Genomic DNA, 20,902 nt, shown 5'->3' with positions numbered 1-20,902 from the left:
ATGTGTAAAAATGTCCAAGCAAGTTATCGTGATTTTTTGCGTAAATGTTTGACATGAGAAATACGACGATAATTTGTACTTACTTCCTTAAACTTAGTATGTTACGCCCCTGATTTGACGTATTCATTTAATTTATAACGTTTAACTAGAATTTAAAACCAGATAAAAACAAAATACGTATTTTAATTTTATTGCCCACAAAAATTAGGCTTTTCCATATTTTTTTTTCTCATTTTATTATATTTTTCTTATCAACCCCATGGGACGCGAGGCCCAGGGCGGTCACCCACTTCTTCCACCCCTTGCTACGCCACTGGGTATAGCAATTCATGAGCGCTGCACGACAGAAACCGATTAAGCAATGCAAACCACAGACGAACAGCAAGCTCATTTCCACGGTAGCCGTTCGGGAAAGGAATAAGTGAAAGCCAGCCTCGCAACGGCCACATTTTGCTGCACAAATTATACGCTGACGATCCCGCTGATGCAGTGACTACATGCAGTTTGGAACAGGTAACGTCTCATTACTGCGAATTGAAGAGACGGACCACAACACCAACCCTGCAATGAGAGCCAAGGCCTAAACACAAAAGGGAGCAGCTATAATTTAATCCAATTGCAGCTCTCCCAGTAACTATCCCACTCGAGTTTCGTCAAGTACACTCACGGGCGCACAGAGGTCAGTTTACAGTTACACACACACATTGACGGTATAACTTTGCTCTACTAATTTTACGAATACGGTTACGATTCTCATTAATTTAATTAAGGTTCTCTGTCAGCGTACAAGTATGCACATTTGGCAATTTCTATGATTTCTATAATTTTTTTAAACGCTATTTTTTCTGTAATTTTGGCTAGTCGCGACGACGAGGATGACTGGTAAGTTATTGTTCTAAGTCCACTTTATGCACAGAAAGGCTGATCAGGACTGGACCTACAGTTTAAAGTGTGGGATCCGAACTACTGTGTATCTCCACCAGGTATCCAATTCGTTATCCCTTGATTACAAAGCGACGACGCCATTAGGGAAGCCCTAAGAATGAGTGGTCATAATTATGATGAAATTGATGAAAGGACGCTACAAGGAACACCCATGCCCTGGCTAGGATTTGATTTTTTGTTATTTGGCGTCGCCTTTTCTACCACCTTTAGCTAACTGCAACGATGAGGATGAGTGATGAATTATGAATAGACACACTGAAAGAACACCCTTGTCGAGGGCAGGATTCGAACCCGGAACCCCTGGCGTCGTACGTAGCGCTATGTGCTAACGACTCTACCACGGAGGTCGGCCGGACCATTTCCACCTGATTGAGCATACTTTAACAACTCTTAGGTCTTTATTTCAAAGCAAAAAGAAAAAGATCTTTAGGCTTCCAATGTGAATTTCGTTATCACTCAGCCTCAACAAAGATGATTATGAGATCGAAGATGAGGATAAGCGATTATATGATGAAATCGATGTAGACACACAAACAGCATCCATGCCTGGATTCCAGCCCGGGACCTCTTGAATCGAAGCGTGCTGGTCTAACCACTCCGTCACGCTGTTCCATCTGTCCGTATGCTGGGCAAGATCAATCCAATCTTTGCCATCCTTACAGATTACCTTTAGGTCCATCTCAACGTTATCCCTCCATCTTCATCTTGGAAAATATTCCAGCCACATGAAATAGTAGGATTAACCTTAATAATGTGAAGAACAGTGACAGAATCAAATAATGTTCCGAAATTATATAGCACACAAAATATCGTCCGTAATGAAGGGAAGTGCAAAAATTTCACTTGCACCAAACAGAAACCGCATCTGTTAAGCAAAACAAATAGCATGCTGTCTGGGCAATTAAGCGATTGAGGGTCTGAACATTTATTGCAGCATTTATGGGCCCCAGTTCATAATGCAGTAATGAATTAACCATCTCCTTGGGCGTTATTAAGACCCCTTTCTCGGCGCAGTCACCCCGTTGAGCACTCACGAGCTTTTAAACAGCGGAATCCATTGCTCTCGCGTCGGAGGAAGAAAGTCGATACGGGATCCGGTTTCAGGTTTGTATTCCCATAAGGGCCGCTGCAAAAGTGCCACTGTGCCAGAATGACGGAGCACTTGTGCGCAAGATCCGAGGAGAAAATCGACCTGGTTACGTGGAGTTAAAACAGTCGGGAATAACGTTTGTATTCTGTTTGACCGCATCATTCGCCATTATACGGCATAAGATAGACCCCTGGAACGTCGGGTTGGGAAAGAGTACCAGTCCAGAGGCCAGAATACGCCGTTAATTCGAGTGTGCCTACTAGTCGATAAAAACGATGCAGTATATCCATATCCTGCATATGCTATCAAGAAAATAAAGTGTTTTCAGTTACCAGTGTTTACCTAAGTTATTGATCAAGGGATAAGAAACACGCAACCCCATGATCAGTCAGCCAAAGCGTCAATGCCAATAACATTTAATTTCCTTTCTGTACACAGATGTAGAGAATAAATACAGGGTTACTAAGGAAAACTATGAAACATAACGGAAAAGCAATTAATTGAGCCTCTTTTAACTGTGCCCACTTAGGAAGATCTCCCGTTCTTACACCCATAAAAAAACTGATTGGCAGGCCCTGAAACCCCCAGAGAACTGTTCGGCCATGGAGTCAAGTTTATTCCTTTTCCTTGGGGTTTTGAGAAGACTTAGTGCATGTTCCATCCCTCCCTGCCAACTTATAGCAGCGTGATCAACCTTCTTGAATTCTTCTGTTTTAAAGTCGATGCCTCGACCACAACAAATATACTCGTAAATTCATTTTTTAAAAGCATTACAGTATTGGACAAATTATTGGACTCATGCTCCTGCGGAAGGGGGGTGGAAGCAAGAGGGGGGCCTGGAAAATAAATGGCCACCTAAAAATTATATATTTTACAAATAATTTCATTTCAGTCGCAGTAATTTATGTTAATTATTATAAATTCGTTGAAGAAACATGATCATTTCAGACTGAAATAGTGTTTTTTGAGGGGGGCATCAATCACTATTATGGGGGAAAATATGCCTCCTTTGCCCCTCCTCCCTAGAAAAAACCTTGCTTGCCCCTCCCTGGGAAAAATCCTGCGGACGTCCATAAATTTGGACTCATTGTAAAAAAGAAGGACATTTTCTTGTTTTGAAATTGAAAGTGTTCGAACTAAATACATTTGACAAAAAAACACTAAGTTGCTGACCAAGGCAGTTTATTAAGATGTAAAAACACTTACAGGGTTGAAACGGGGAGAATTCACACCGAAGAAACACGCGACATGCAACATGCGACACGCGACACGAGTGTTTCACACCGAAGAGACAAGATGCAAGCGACACTGGTTTCTTTGCGCAGTTTGCATGATGGTACCGATATAATTGCATTAATCAGTTTATTAGTCACCCGAAAAGAACGTAACAAGAGACATTGTTACATGTAAATTGCGTTGTAAAATTTGTGCAAGTTATTGAAACCTGGGAGAGGCATGTTGCGCACGAGAAAACTGAGAAATTATATGTACTGACCTAAAACTGTATACGCTAGACTTTTCAGCCTAAATATACCTAAACACTAGAGAAATGGTTCTCAACCTTCGTGAAACCACGTCACAGTATTTTTTTTTTAAGTCAACGCCCTTAGCCGAAGAATTTTCCTCGTAAATTTTTACAATATTGAAGATTTTATGCATGAATTAACATGTATCTATGAAATTAAATATTGATAAATAAATTCTAGCATAATCATAAGAGTAATAATAGTTTGATTACGTGTGTAGGATTGTTGACAAATATAAAAGACAAAGTGGTAACGTCGTCTCCTTGTAATTAAGTGATCCCGGGTTTGATAACCGGGGAGGCACCGGGCAAATCCAGTTCTGATTAATTTATTTGTGCATAAAATGGACTTAACTAAAGCTCACAACTCAAATTTGATACTGGGATTATGATAGTTGTCAACCAGTTTCAGCAGAACATTTCGGTGCTCAGTATAGTTGATACGAGGGCACGGTATCGGGTCATGGTCCGGCGGTTGAAAAACAATGCTCTAGAGTACTTTACCATGTTGACTAATATATTTTTGACTAAAGTGCCTCCATAAGCTGACTTTTTCAAATAAAAGCAGCAGTCAGGTAAATGGCCACAACACGGCCTCTTTACAGGATGTTGAAGGCAAATTACAGCCGATAGATAACTGCATCAAAAAACTTGATAAAGCGAAATGAACGTTGTGTTTAAATCTTAAAACATTGTACATATTGATACTTTATTATATCAACAAATTAGAGGATCAAACATAATGCCGGTTGTGCTCTCTTCTAGAGTCTAAATACTGCTCGTTGGAATGAAGCATTCGCTGCGCATGCGCGAACAAGAAACTGAAGCAACACGATGCACGATAGAGAAAACGACACAGTCCGGAGAGGCACGTAAGCGACACGCGACACGTGCATCTTGCCGTGTCTCTTCGATTCGAAAGGTTGCATTGATTACTGAGTGTTGGCTTCCAAGCGACACGTGTCTCGTGTCGTGTGTTTCTTCGGTGTGAATTCTCCCTTAAGTGTTTTTACATCTTTATAAACTGCCTTGGTCAGTAACTGTGTGTTTCTTTTTAATATGGAAACAAGGCTTAATTATATTACAATATATTTGACGATTGTTATAACTTTTTATGGGATTAAACTGTTTGTCTGCTTCGATATAATCTTGTTTCCCACAATCCTTCATTTTACTCTGTCCCAAAAATAGATGGCAGCACAATTCTTTGCATATTCGCAAAAATGCCTAGAACAATACGTACATTGTTTACCGTATTATTTATGCTTTTTTTTTGGTTATAACAAACGAAATACTATTAATTCTGGTTGTTGTAAGGATGTTTTTTTATTTGTATCTTCGGAGCAACGCGTAATTTCATAAACCACCTGGTTTGAAGTTTTATAAAAAGAGTGAAAAGGAATTGTACACAATGATTAAAATGAGCTGAAAAGAGTCAAAGTTGATCATACGAAGTACTGCCAGTACTTGCAGTGTGTATAACATTGCAATATGTATCACAAAACATTAAATCTGTCAATTTTCTCTACATGAGTGAGTTAATCTGTTTTATTTATTCAACTAATGAGTACAATACTGTATACTTTAATTAACATCTACCCTTGAAATTAAACATTAATAAATAAATTATAGCATAATCAAAGAGAGTAATATTTCGATTATGTCTAGGCTTCTTAACTCATAAACTTAGGTATAAATTGGTTGTCAATCTCTGGAACACCATCTCCTTTTCGTCTCGCGTTGAAGAGCAATCATCGGTCTCATCTCGAATCTACCGGTATATAGCATAAACAACACGCCTATGCAGGGTGTCGGTAAACAAGTTACCTTGATAGCTTACTATGTATAATAAAAATTAAAGATTAACGCAGAAAAATAGAACTGAAATTTTATGTAAAACACTGCATCGTTTGATTAAAGTTTCTCTGCCTGACGCCTCGTTCCCACACTACTAGTTCTCCAAAAGCCTAACTTTATCCTGAACGTATGCAGCACAGGTTCAGAAATGCCACTAATGGGTTGATTTTTGTCGGTTAATTTTTCAAATATGCCAAAGACTGGCATTAAGTCTTGATTTCTAGGGACGCCTGTCTCGACTTTTACAAGGCCTTCTCCTCATTTCAGTACTATCCTTATTATACAGGGTGAGTCATAAGTCTCCATACAAATGGTGAAAACTGTGACTAATGTTTATTTCTACTTTTCAGGCAGGTGAACCAATTTAAAGAGATGCCACTAATGAAGGAAGAACGGATTGACATCATTCTGTTGGCTTGGAGTGGTACCACCCGTCATGTAGCACGTACATTCAATGCAACGCACAGAACGCAGATAACCAATGACACCGTGTCCAAACTTATCAGGGGACACCTGAAATACATTGTGTACCAAAAAAAAAAGCGTAATGTTGACCATCTTAAAAGGAGAATCACACAAGCTTGCAATCAAGTCAAAGGAGAAACATTGTCAGGTGTTTGCCAAAATTGGTTAGAGCGCCTAGCATTGTGTTTGGACATGAAAAGGAGACATGTGGAACATATCCCTTATATGTAGCACAATATAATCCCATTTGTAAAAAGAAAAACATTAGTCACCGTTTTCACCATTTGTATGGAGACTTATGACTCACCCTGTACAGTGTGCCTTTTTAGGCCTCTCCGATGGCGTAGTGGTAGCGTGTCATCCTGTGATCAAGATGTCCCGGGTTCGATACACAGTGGAGGCACTTAGTGGTTCGGATCCCACTTTAAAATTGCAGGTCCAGTCCCGATTAGCCTTACTGTGCATAAAGTGGACTTAAAACACCAAATCAATCAATCAATCAAGAATGCAAGAATGTGCCCTGAAATAATATTTCAAATATAACGTTTGTCAGATGTCGGGAGGTTTTACAAAATATGAAATATTCAGATCCAATGACTGAAATTACGAATGTCAGCACTAAAGAACCGAAAACACAAAAATTGTAAATTTTATAGTTCGAAGATTAAAAGAAGTGCGGGATTACCGAAATGCTGCCAATTCAATGTTGTTCGGTTGAATTAGGACGGGCAAAGACACAAAGTTCGAAATTTTGTTACTAGTAGAATCTGACCAGGACAGGTGTCCCATTGTTCCAATGTAAAAAAATATGCATGCACTGACAGAACTTTTGATCTCGGTGCGGTTCCATTTAGAAGCGTGTTTCCGAGCCATTCGACCACGGCTAATTCAACTAAAGCCTGGTCATCCGAGTGAATACACAACATCAAAGTGGAAACCGGATTGCACGCATGTGCACAACAGGTGCTTCTATCGCAGAGAAGTGCATCCCAAATGATACAGCAAATGCACGACGCAGTCAGTAACATTTTTCAATTTCGCAGAAGATAAGGTACGCATAGTCACGTACTTGACGCATTTCTTGCAAGAGGTGAAAGATTATCTGTCATTCACTCACTCTCTCGCTTCTTAAACCCGAAGGTTTATGGCTGCAGCAACACAAGCTTTCCATCCTTACTGATTTCCTTTAGGTCCATCTCAACGTTATCCCTCCATCTTCGTCTTGGTTTTCTTATTGGTCTCTTACCATCAGGTTTCCCAACAAGAATCCTGTAAACTCTTCTTTCCTCTCCCATTCATGCAACATGGCCTGTCCACCTAAGTCTTCTTGATTTAATTATTCTAATAATATTTGGACATGAATAAAACTATGCGGTTCTAAATTATTTTATCTACGAACTTTATTTTCATATACTCTTAACTTATGTTGTTCTTTTAATGCAAGGGACCAAGTTTCACATTCATATAATACTAGGGAAAATATTCACTAAGATTTTTATGAAAGTCTAGGTGAGTACAAATATAAGCATTTTCCTTGTTATCAATATAGCTTTTTACAAGACCCTTCTGGTGTGTGCGATTTGAAGTGAAATTATCCAAATTCTTTTATATAGTCTTGCTCTTTCAATTTCAACAGCTGAAGCCTCTTTCTGAATCAAATAGGGCAATTTCTCCACCAGTTATATCAGATATTCGCTCAGTATTTTCAAACGACAACACTCAATATTTGTGACACACACGGGTTCATTTTCTTGAGCTGCAAACACAACATAAGGTGTCTATATGCGAAATAGTTAAGAAGTAGTTTTCATCTAGCCATTTTAACGGGAAATTCATAATTTCAAAATTAACCTATCTGATTTTTTTAAAAAATCGGTCACTCACGGGACTTTACTATTGACCATGTACGAGAAGTGTGCAAATATATGGAAGAAGAGTGGTACAGCAGCCACAGGCTGAACTTTGCACATGAAGAAAGAATTTCTAATTCTAATTATTTCGAAGGGTGTGTGTTAAATATAATATTTTGCTCGATATGTATGGTAATAAAGTCACAAGTTTTTGGTACTGACAGTTATTTTTCATTACTTTCTGGCTTTTTATAAATATAAATTAACAGATCAAACAAATATTAATATTTATACTTACTTTGGGATCGAAGTTGAAAACCGAATCGAACTTCAGTGGACATTCTAATCCACATTTGCAGGTACCTGGAGTCTGTAGATATTCTTTAACTTGATCCAACGAATTTAGCTGCGTATTACTAGGGCTGCAATAGAAAGGAAAAAAATAGCAGTATGAGTACGTAATACGTCAATCAAAATACAACATATATTTCCATGACATTAACTAAAGAATGGTAAGAAACCGACACACTTAGAAATCGATCCACGCATAAATGCAAATACAGGGTGATTCAAAAGTTAGGAACCATACGTCATGGCTGGATGACCAGTTTCCGACGTCGGCGAGACCCCGCGAGGTCCCCTGAACTTACACCAATGGATAACTAACTACCTATGGGGGTCACCTGAAGCCAATGGTTTATTCCATCAAGATTCACGACCTACACCATCTGCAAGGGAGGATAACGGAATGTGACGCGCAAATACCGTCTGCCACAATACTCAAGTGTCCTGAAGAACTGGGAGCGTCGTCTGTACATGGGCCTTCCTGAAGAGGGTTAACATATAACACTATATTTCCTGACTTTTGACTCACCCTGTATTATTATTCTCCATCCACCGCAAGAACAAAGTTACTGTAAACAATACTACGTGACTTTTGAGCAATAGCTCCCATTCCTGTGTGTTATTTTGTTCATGACTTCCTTGATTGTTGCTGTACGCAGCTGCCACTGAACAACAAATAGGATTTCTAAGGAGCCACGTATATTTGCTTACATTAACTTCAATCTTACAGCAGATACAGAGTCGTTTTATTTCTATAAAAACACAACAGCTTAACCCAAATATGATATTAAAGAATAACATGTTTAAACTAAAGAATTTAACGGTGTACACTTCGGCTATACTCCATGTATACTAATCACAAACTTAGAGAACCAAATGGGAGGGCTTCCTCGATGGCGTGGTGGTAACGTCGTCGCCATGTAATCAAGAGGTCTCGGGTTCAACAGCCAGTGGTTCGGATTCCACTTTAAACTGCAGGCTCAGTCCCGATTAGCACACCTATGCATAAAGTGGACCTGGTTGGCAACATTTTCATGTAATATTACATGCAAATCATCGCAGATGTTTCTAGTTGCTATAACTCCTAAAATAGTGATGCTATTTGCAAAGCTAAACGGACAAATTGAAGTAATATATGTATGATCTTCAGTTCAAGTTCCAACCCGGAATGGTTCCCACACTCAACGAACGCTGTAGAATAATTATTTAAGCTTACCGATTAGATATTCTAATATTATGCTCGTATGTGCGGTGAATGATGCACTGTAAAGATCACTGCTATTTCACAGGTATCTCGTCATGTGTTGGGACACTTATCTTAGATAACTGTAGGCATGCGAGCAGCTAATGAGTCAGTAAAAACATTTTCACGTAAATTTAAAGTGTCATATCTTGGTCTCCTGACTTCAACAGTTTCCAGGTAATTGGGTTTATTGATGACGTGATACATAATTCTGGTTAATACAAAGCTAGGTTAGATGTCGGGGCTTCGGGTGAACCTAGGTTTTAAAAACTGATCGAAGCAAATATGAGATGAGCACATTTTATAGCTTGTTTCAAGTTTTTCTCGAGAGGTTTCTGTTTACGCAATAAAAATTAACAGGCCAAGTAGGAGATACTTGCCAGAAGAGCAAGCTTCTACGTATTTAACTGAAAAGAGACGTGAAACAGAAAAACCTTATCAAGAAAAGTACTTCGCCTTAATGACTTAGCAGACCTCCGTGGCGGTGTGGTTAGCACAGCGCGCTACGACGCCAGATCTCCCGGGTTCATCTCCCGACCTCGGTACTGGTGGTCTTTCATAAATTTTATCACATCAATCATCCTCATTGTCGCGATTGAACAAAAGTGGCAAAAGAGCGACGTAACTTAGTTGGTCAATCAATCAATAAATCTCTGTACATGTTGCTTGCTTTATGTATATCGAATTTTAGAGATTGGTGACGAGTTTTTGATTATCGAGTTAAGTCCACTTAACGCACACATAAGACTAATCGGGGCTGTATCTATGTCGAGTTTAAAGTGGGATCGGAACCATCATGTGCATATTGAACCCAAAACACCTTGATTACAAGGTGACGATGTTACCACAACGCCATTGGGGGGGGGGGGGGATAGTCGAAACGAGACCGAGTACGAGCAGAACTCCTCCCACATGGCACGTGACGAGACTTGGCATAGGCGTCCTGCGTGGCGGGAGTGGTTAGCCAGATGTTCCAGGTTCGAACCCTGTTTAGGGATGTAAGAGGGGACCATTGTGTTCTAACACCCAAATGTGAACCTCGCTTTCACGTAGTTCACCCTGGAACTGCATTTTGCAGACTAGCGAGGCTCTGGCGACTGAACTCATGGCCAGTTTAATCCTCTGTGTTGTCCATATGTGTTTGTCGTTGTGCGTTCGCGTCATTCATCTCATCACCATTCATCATCATCGTCCCGATTAGCCAAAATTTGCCAAAAGCGAAGTAAAATAAACTAAATCAATCAATCGAACCCTGGTACACATGGATGTATCGTTTCATTTGTTCCATCACCATCAGTTTATCCCCATCGTCGACGTAGAATTGATTGTTTTATTTAACTTAGCTTTTCTGCCACTTTTTGGCTTATCGCGAAGATGAGAATGAATGGTGATAGATGAAAGGACAATCACAAACATACATGGAGGACACAAGAAAATTATACTGGCTGAGGGTTTAGCCGCCAGAGTCTCGTTAAACTGAAAAATACAATCCAGGGTGTACTACGTGGAAGGGAGCCTGATATTTGGGTGTCTTTGCAAAGGGTCTCTCCCTTTACACCCAACAAGAGGTTGAAAAATGACAAGTAGCCTAAGTGGAATAGAAAAAAAAAAGACATTTACTCGAATCCAAACCGAGGTAATCTAAGTTTACAATGTAATCTTCACAGCGGAAATTAGAACAGAGAGGCGCTTGATATGCCGTCGATGGAACACGATCAAAAGCTCACTCATTACCTTGAGACAGCTATTAATCAGCGCACTCTCTCGCTTGGCTCTATCATTATTAAAAATCGATCCTTACGTGACGTCAAGTAAACGACGTAACATTGCATGACCTTCGTGAAGGTGAATTAAAATTGCACGCTAAGGCCTAACTTCACATGTGAGAATTGTACATGACGTACAGTGACATTAATTGCCTCGGAAAGCATACTGCGGTGATGGTTCACATGTTTCCCGAAATATGAAATATCATAATTTCAAACAATTCAATGCTCGGAATCATACATAATCTTGCATCAATGAGATTAAACGGCCTGGCTTAGTTTGTAACAATGCATACTACCAATTAAGCCACACCATTTTCGGAAAAAGGAAAATGTATATCAAAACTACAGCGCCTAGAATAACGTAGTGTGGAAAACGGCATGGTTCAGCGCGTCTGGCTGGTTCCACTCGAAAATGATCCGCTAGAGGCGCTGGTGTTGACCCCGGTGCTTGGTGTTCGACTGCTTATAATGGAAGTAAATGGAGTTTTCGCTGCAACGTCTGATTCTTTTACATGAAGCATTTCTATGAATGTGATAATTGCTATGATATTTGGTACAGTGGTCGCGAAGATATTAACGAACATTCTAGACAGTCGACAGAGAAAAAAATACGCGTGGAATGCTCTTGGCAACTAAATTTTTGTGTATGAATTAGGTTCATTATTATTATTATCATCATCATTTCTTTTAAAGATATACACACTGAAGCATTTGTATTTTTGATATATACTGTCTCTTTTCTTCCGCTTTAAACTAATCGCGGCGATTATGATAATGATGATTCCATGAAACGACAAGGGGAACCCCACAAAACTTTCTTAGTGCCATCGACATAAGTGTAAGGCAACTTTCAAACCAATGGGACAAGCGATACGGGATGTTCACACTGTCACACTAGTGACACACACTTCCAGACTGTAAAATAGCATTCATTGCACATGAGGGTCCAAACAGCAAACGACACGTTCATATGGCGTATTCGCGTGCTACTTGTTACTTCGGTCGGAAAGCTCCTTAAAGGAAGGGTGCTGAGACCGAAGCGACGCGCTACAGGGGGAGTTCCCAACTAAGTGACAAGCGACATGGTGCCTTCAGTCTATTAGCAAGCGTTGCTTGCGAACAACAGATAGGCGACACGATAAACCGCACATTACAACAACAGATCTAGGCGACACGGTAAACCACACGTGTCGCTTTGTCGCTTCTGCGTTGCTCAAACTGGGCCATTTCCTCAATAGTTTGCAACATGTTGTCGTGGTTTGTTGTTCGCGCATACGCGATGCAATGAGTGTCTTGCTTTAGTGAGATTGCGCACCAAAGCGACAAGCGGCACGCGACACTTATCGCTTGAAGATTTCACCAACCGAACGCTGGCCTGTGCTTCCCGTCATGCCGCTACGATGTGAAATGTTGCTCTTGATTGTTCCTTTCCAAGCAACATGTGTCGCTTCGGTATGAAAGTTGCCTTGGACCGAATGACTCGTGTCGCTTTGGTGTGAAATCCTCGTATCGTTTGTCGCGTGTCGCTTTGGTGTAAAATCTCCTTGAGGAAACGGTGCAGTCAGAGCTTGTGTCCCTACGGTTCGAAAGGCTGCATTGATTTCCGACTGTTCGCTTTCAAGCGACACTTGTGGTTTGTCGCCTCGGTATGAAATATCTCTCAGGATACTATTTATATTCTAATAACATAGAAAAATAAACTCTAATACACAGTCCAAGACCTGACGTCCGGAATCACATTGCGATGTTTCTTCTTGTGTTACGCATGCTATTTATTTATTAATTTTATTTTACTTTTCTTTCCAAATTAATGCCATTTCGTGACTGCAAATCACTCCACAAATATAACTGTTTCCATCAATTCACTTACCGCCTTTCTAGAGAAACAAATCTACACAATATATTCCAAAAACTAACTAAGCCGCATTACTTTCATAACAAAATTAGCACCTGGGTCGATCGCACTGCCATCTACTTGTCATCGTCTCGGGGAACCAGTTTCTTGAACACTACGTTATTCAAGGCGCTGTAATCAAAACTAAACTAGTGTGTATAAGTCAGTGGTGGAACCAATTTTACTACACGGAAGTGAAGGCTGGCCAGTACGAGGAAAAGAAGTAAGACAAATAACAACAGTAGAGATGAAATGCTTCCGTAGAATAGTTGGTAAAACAAGAAGAGATTGAGTACGAAATGAAAGAATCAGAGAAGAATTAAATCAGAAGTCAATAGAAGAGAAACTGACACAAAGACAACTAAAATGTTTGGACATGTGGTAAGAATGCACGAAGATAGAAAAGCAAAACAATTAACGGAAGCTAGAACAAGATGTAGACCCCGGAAGACATTCTAAAAAGGAATAGAAGAAATTGGACAAAAGAAAGGAAAAGGAATAAGAGAATTGAAGAGGATGGCAAAGGAACGGGAGAGACGGAAGGAGTGGATAGAGACAATCCTGACGCTTTAAGGCAAAAGGGGAAAAGAGGAAGAAGAAGAGATTAAACGGTATTACATTGTAAATTTAATTCTAACTACCACAACTGCTACGTGGTATTGTATTGAAATTGTGAATATTTTCCCTTTAAAGCTGGCACTAAAAAGTAAAAAGTGACGAATGGAGACAAATCAACAATGGAAATCCAAACAGCATTAAGTGACGTATTCTAATCAAACAAATTAATCCTTCATTCTCGTATTCTGCTTCTTCCCATTTTCGAAGCAACCAGATTGACTGATTTATTTTACTTATCTTTTCTGTCACTTTTCGCTAACTAACGTGGATTAAAAACACTTCAAACGTGGAAAGTCGCGTGTGCAGTGTTTTTAATGTTTAATGAAACTGCCTTGGTGAGCAACTGCAGTGTTTTTTTAAAACATGGAAACAGAAGCGTTACCATCATTTCTTTAAAAAAAACAACATAAAACACAGGCTAGAAGTGGAAAATTAAATCACTACCGCGAAGCCGGAAAAGCAGAGTTCCACTCAGTACCAAAATTTTCCACCTGGCAACACTCCTTTATTGATCATGTGGCTCTTCTCAGTGTTACATCGCGAGATTCTCCCCTCATACATATTCAACAGACATTGTACGCTGACCGGTTAGGTCCCTGGGAATAGCACGCATAAATGGACGCCTGCTCTTCAGTCAAAAGACGTGGACCCGAATGCCGGCACAAAAACCTTTGGATGCGAAGCAGCTGGGGACACGCACTACCACCGTTACCTCATTCACTAAAACAGCTGATACTTATCCTTTATCAAAACATCAACAAGGGAACAACTCTCTCTGAAGCCTCGGATCCCTTTCACTAGAATGTTACAGACATCCCGAATCACTTAATTCATTAACAAGCATCCTCCCTGGCGAATAAAACTTAAGGCCTTTATTAATATTCAATGTCGGCACCACGCTACCTGAGGATGTTATTCACGTTGTGCCACTGACCTGAAGTAAAAAGAGCGGTGAAGAAGGCTCGCTTGCGGTCTATTTTTTTTTTTTTACTTATCTAACCCTTCAGATAGACAAATTCTTCGGCCCACATCTCCAAGCTCTACAATACTGTAAAACTGCAATTTTCTACATGGTTTGGTCGGGGCTAGAAATATTCTGTGCTAAGAATAATTAGCACTTGACAAGCACTTATTATTAAGAAAGGAAATTTCATTCTGAGATTTGAAATTAGTGAATCGAAAGGAAACGATAACTTCATTGGCTTACTGTTTTTTTCTTCCTTATTTCGTTGTTTGAATTTCTACAACATAGCCTACTGTACATTAAAAACCTGGAAATTTAAAATTAGTAAGGATTTACCAAGGTTCACAGAAAATTCATGCTTCAAATTTCAAATGCGATAGTTTTTAAAATGTTTTCAGTAAACTCAGCCTCTAATGACTGGTTGAACGATGCAATATGTTTTTACTACTTTATAGAAACATTTTAAACGAAAAAAATATAGATTAATTTTGTACTCAATTGGGATATAAAAAATCCAGATTATAATGCCAAAAGCCTGATTGTCTTGCGCAGGCCAAAGTACTCACGTTTTGTTTACTTTTTGGTTAACATTGTATTGCTGTAAGAAATAATAAAGAAGGTTTTTCGGGTTCACTTTATGCACATATAGGCAAATCGAAACTGGATGTACAGTTTAAAGTGGGATCCAAACCACTGTGTGCCTCCCCCGGGTATCGAACCCGGGACTACAAGGTGTCGACGTTACCACTACGCCATCGGAGAGGCCCTATATGGATAACACTTGACACAAATAACTACAGTAGTCCTGTCACTAACGCCCGATATTACTTGGGGGGTGGGACCTAATACATTACACACACAAATAATATCGAGGATATAAACTGGTCACCTGAAAAAGCCACTGAACTAAGCGGTGAAAGTGTGTCTGAAAAAAAGTTAACGTGGATTCAAATCCTATTTAAATATTATCACTGCGATGTTAATTTTTAAAGCAAGTGTAGTTTTACAAAGTCCAAATTTTGAGTCAATAAGTCGATGGGCCGCAATTCCTTTATTGTAACAACCCCTAAAGCCTCCACCCTTACAGCCACGATGGTCCTCGTTCTTCGAGTCAAGCGTACTCGAATTGGCATTGTTCTGCCCCAGCCGTCACTTACGGAGGAAATCTTTTGTGCAGCTTCCCAACAAATGATAATGATTCCTCTCGCGGCGAAGGATGCTCGTCAGATGCAAATCTCCACGAGAGGAAGCTCTGTATCAGTGGCCGTTGCCGATCACAGTGAAAACATGACGAAACAAAACTACTGCGTGCAGACATCTTGCAAACCCCTGCCAAGCCACGTGACTTAACAATGAAGCAGCACGTCGGCCGATTTTTCGTGGAGAATCCAGATAACGCTCCCTCCTCACAGCGTACCACCACCAAATTGAAGATTCTTCCGGGATAGGTTTGGAGCGACAAGGCAAGACTCAAAAATATCATCTCAAATTTCAAAAGCTAATCTACAGGGTGGCGGACGAAAAATCGAACCCTGCCACAAGCAGATACAAACAAGAAATAAAATAAATAAAACAAATAAGAAATGCAAAGGTCTGCACTCTCACCTTTCTTTCTTTCTTTCCTTATCTGAGAGAAAGAAGGAAGGAAAGAAAGAGAGAAAGGAAGAAGAAAGAAGGAAAGAAAGAAAAAAGGAAAGAAGGTTCTTTCCTTCTTTTCTTTCTAGAGACAGAAGTTCTTTCCTTCTTCCTTCTTTATCGAAGGAAAGAAAGAAAGGAGAGAATGTCTTCTCCCCTTTTTTCCTTCTTTCTTTCTTCCTCTCTTTCTCTCTCTTCCCACCCCCTCAATCTATCTTTTATTTCCTTCTTTTTTCTAGAGAGAGAAAGAAGAGAAAGAAAAAGAGGAAGAGAAAGAATCTCATCTCTCTCTCTTCGTTCTCTCTCTCTTTTTCAGAAAGAAAGAAAAGGAAAGAAGGAACGAAAGAAAGAAACACAGAGAGAGACAGACCTTTTTCTTTCCTTCACTTCTTCTCGTCTTTCTTTCTTTCCTTCAGAGAGAGAAAGAGAATCTTTCCTTCAGAGAGAAAGAGAAAAAGGGGAAAGAAAAAAGAAAGGAGAGGGGGGAAGGAGAGAAGGAAAGAAAGAAAGAAAGAGGAGAAAGAGAAAAAGAGAAAAAGAAGGAAGAAAGAAAGGAGAGAGAGAGACAGAAAACAGAAAGGCTTCTTTCTTTCTTTCCTTCTCTCAGAGAGAGTTCCTTGCTTCTTTCCTTTTTTCTTGAGACAAAGAGGAGAGAAGAAGGAAAGAGAAGAAAAAGAGAGAGAGAATCTTTGTTTTGCCTTTCTTTATTTCCATTTTCTTTCTCTCTTCCTTTATTCTTTCTTTCCTTCTCTCCGAAAGATCAGAGAAGAAGGAAGAAGAATCTTTTCTTTCCTTCTTTCTTCCTTTTTCTCTTTCCTTCTTTCTCTCTTTCCTTCGTTTGGAAAGAGAGAAAGAAGTAAAGAAAGAGAGGAGAGAAGGAAAGAAGAGAGCAGACGACGAGTTGGAACTGAGTCAAAACAACGGGCAAACGTGTTTTCTTCCTATTCAAATCAATGCGACTTTTCATCGGAAGGGGTCATTTTAATTATTGCGACAGCAGTTCTGCTGATCACATCACCCCCACTCACGACCGGATCAAGAAAGTGTGGGGCGTTACCCCTAAACCCCCTATACGCCTTAATGGCTTGGTGCTAAGCACCGGGGAGCAGTTATGAAACAAAATTATGGTGCGTATCGTACATCAATGTAAAGATGAGATTTCGGAGAATACGACTATATATCACACATATCTCACAGAGAATAAGGTAATGAATAACCGGAGTAACAAAATCATGCATTTTCATATAAAAGTTGGGACATTCCAATTCCGAGCACAACCGAAGCTCACCCGATCTCAAGTCGGTCTCGCTGCCGCTATGGATGATGGGAAACCAGCAGCCTCGGGCGATTAAACCGGCGGCGCCCATTGGCTACGATTCCGGATCGGATTCATTTTGGACATTCGCTTTACTCATTTTCCAACTCCCATTTATTCATTACATTCTCATCTGTAAGGTATGTTTATATATAGACGTATTCTCCGAAATCTCATCTTTACATTGATGTACGATGCACATCACATTTTTGTCTCTTAACTGCTGTCATGATTCTTAACGTTACCCTTTGCAGTGGGAAACTCAATGTATTTGAATAGCCAAAAAAACACGTTTTTATTTGTTTAGACTCGGTCCCAGCTCGTAGTTTGCTGTGACGTCATACTAACGGAGTCCATTTGTTTCGTCCTACTAACAGCGTTCGGTGCCTTGTAACTTGAAAATACCTGATATCAGTCGAAGGACATTCAACTGATAGCTGATTCGCTGTTTCCCAGCCGCCAGCTGGAAAAGTGACAAGTTATAGCGCCCCTGCAAAGCGTTATGGGTGTTGCCTAACTCCGCGGCGATTAAGTGGATTTTAATAGCAACTTTTCAATGGCTGGCAACTTCTACCAACGCCGTAGAGATAGGCAACATAGATAACGCCTTGCAGGGAAGGGAGTATTTCATGATCTAGGTGTCCCATTTTTATTGCCGTTGACTGTATTTCAGTGTTCAGCTTAATTGCAACATGTGCCATTAATGCCAATTCTAGTAGCACAAAAATCGAATATATAAGAATGGATGTATGTACGTATGTATGTGTGTATGTATATCGAATATATAAAAATGGATGTTTGTTTCAGCATAACTATCGAACGCCTGGAGCGATTTCAACCAAACTTGGAACACGTATCATTTGCAATCTCGAAAGAAATACTGTGGGGGTAAAACCCCTGACACCCCTACGGGTGGGGGTGGAAGGGGGTGACATGTAATAATAATCGAAAACGACCGATATTAGTGTGGAATCCATAGTTTTCGGGGTCTCTAAGATGAATAGTGACACTCCTAATGCCGTTCAACTCCAAGACACCCCTGGTACCCCTAAGGGAGGGGTTGACATGTAAAACGACAATAGTGTGGGATCCATAGTTTTCGGAGTCGCTACGATGAATAGGAACACTCCCAATCCCGTTCAACTCCAAGACACCCATGGCACCGCTAGGGGTGGGGTTGAGAAGGGGGGTGACATGTAAAACGACCGACAATGGTGTGGAATCCATAAATCTTGGGGTCGCTAAGATGAATAGTGACACTTCCAATGCCATTCAACTCCAAGACACCCCTGGCACCCCTAGGGGTGGCGTGAAAGGGAATGACGTAATAATAATCGAAAACGACCGATATTAATGTGGAATCCATAGTTTTAGGGGTCACTACGATGAATAGTGACACTCCCAATGCCGTTCAACTCCAAGACACGGCTAGGGGTGTGGCGTGAAGGGGGTGACATGTAAAAATAATTAAAAAAACTACCGATATTAGTCTGGAATCCATAGTTTCCAGGGTCGCTAAGATGAATAGTGACACTCCCAATTCCGCTCAACTCCAAGACACCTCTGTTACCCTTGGGGGTGGGGGTGGGGGTGGGAAGGGGGTTACATGTTAAACGACCGATATTAGTGTTGAATCCATAGTTTACGGGGTCGCTAAGATGAATACTGACATTCCCAATGCTGTTCAATTCCAAGACACTCCGGCACCCGTAGGAGTGGGGGTGGGAAGTGGGTGACATGTAAAACGATCGATATTAGTGTGGAATCAATAGTTTTCGTGGCGCTAAAATGAATAGTGACACTCCAAATGACGTTCAACCCCATAACACCCCTAGGAGTGGTGGTGGGAAGAGGGTGACATGTAAAACGACAGATATTAGTGTGGAATCCATAGTTTTCGGGGTTGGTAAGATGAATAGTGACACTCCGAATGCCGTTCAACTCCAAGTTCATCACCTATCGGCATGAGGATGAGAGGGGGTGAAAAATAAAATATAAAAAATGACCTACATTAGTGTCGAATCAATAGTTTTCGGAGTCGCTAAGCTAATTGGTGAAATTTGAGAAGAGAGAGTATATTAAATAATGCGGAGTTGATTTAAGATCGCCATGTTTCTCCAACGGACAACTTTCATAAAGATTGGAATAAATAAATATCCGGGCAACGCCGGGTAATAAGCTCATATACTAATATAATACTGAAACAGTTGAAAACCGTGACAAGAATTTCTACACGGCGGGAAACAAGTAAGTGAAACTGCCTTGCAGATGGTGCAGTGGTAACGTCATCGCCCTGTAATCAATACCCGGTGGAGGCACATACTGGTTCGAACCTCACTTTGAGCAGTAAGTCCAATGCTCATTAGCATTTCCATGCATAAAGTGGACTTAAAAACTCAAATAAAAAGCTTAAGAGCATTTTAGTATTTATACAAAACACAGAGTGGCCGAAAAAGAATTACACAAAATGAAAAATGAATGTTATATTTTAAAATTCAACAATAATGGCTTAGAATCTACAGTAAGAAGCAAATATAATTAATTCTAAACCCTAGATAGTATGTTCTCTAACTTTATGGGCTACACTCTCGAATATCACAGTCAGTATATTCTGTACTTTCGTTAGGTCGCTTTTCTTCCTCTTGAGGTTATTAACGTTTCCTTTTCCATCATTACTTTTGTAAACGCTCTATACGTACATAGCAAAGCAGGTACATACATCTTCATGTCGAACAATTTCATACTAAAGTGAATTCAAAATAGACGTGGATAGGTTATAAGTAACTCTTCAGAGGCAAGAAAAACTTTCAACATATGCACAGAGAATCTGGAAGTCTTTAAACTATACAAGTATTCAAATAAAATAATGAATATTAACTATTCTAAGACCGACCGACCATCACCATTATTTACCATTTAGCATTTCTTTCTGTGTTCAAAATGGCCCTCATATGGTGAACACACAACAATATATGCGTATTAACTAGTTGTTACTCATACATTAGGAATTTTACAGTTCAAAATAAACAACCCGGACAGCTCGTAGTCGATAACAAGCTGAGAAAGATATTGCATCGGAACTGGAAGATCAGGTTGAACAGCATTTTTCCACAGCCAATCCGGCGATAAATGGCAGACGGAAGTGAGGAAAGCAAAGAGGGAATTATAAAGCCCTTAAGAACCAACATGTTTACGACTTCTCAAATGTTCCTACACGCTTAAGATGCTCCACGGGATATTCACGTTTCTACCTTTCAACTTCTTTCATATATCCATTCGTACCATGCGGGGAAAATCCAAATGCACGTGACCAAAGGGTCAGGTTTACTGGTTCGCAACCAATAAAAACAAATGTGGGAAAATGTACTGATGGCATTAACACATGCA

General features: G+C 40.1%; 1 protein-coding gene across 3 annotated transcripts in view; it reads right to left on the bottom strand.

The window, feature by feature from the left end:
* LOC145992351 (uncharacterized) overlaps window positions 1-20,902 on the bottom strand; it is a 230,584-nt gene that overhangs the window by 104,671 nt on the left and 105,011 nt on the right. For all 3 annotated transcript variants that reach the window (XM_083128731.1, XM_083128735.1, XM_083128740.1), the window contains exon 3: window positions 8,031-8,154. In XM_083128731.1, coding sequence (XP_082984857.1) covers window positions 8,031-8,154 — 124 coding nt within the window. The remainder of the gene's footprint in view (window positions 1-8,030; window positions 8,155-20,902) is intronic.

This window comes from Lepisma saccharinum, chromosome 1, assembly GCF_977018435.1.
Source record: "Lepisma saccharinum chromosome 1, izLepSacc3.1, whole genome shotgun sequence".
Lineage (NCBI taxonomy): Eukaryota > Metazoa > Arthropoda > Insecta > Zygentoma > Lepismatidae > Lepisma > Lepisma saccharinum.
The sequence above is the reverse complement of the archived record's forward strand: the minus strand, read 5'-3'. Positions and strand labels throughout refer to the sequence as shown.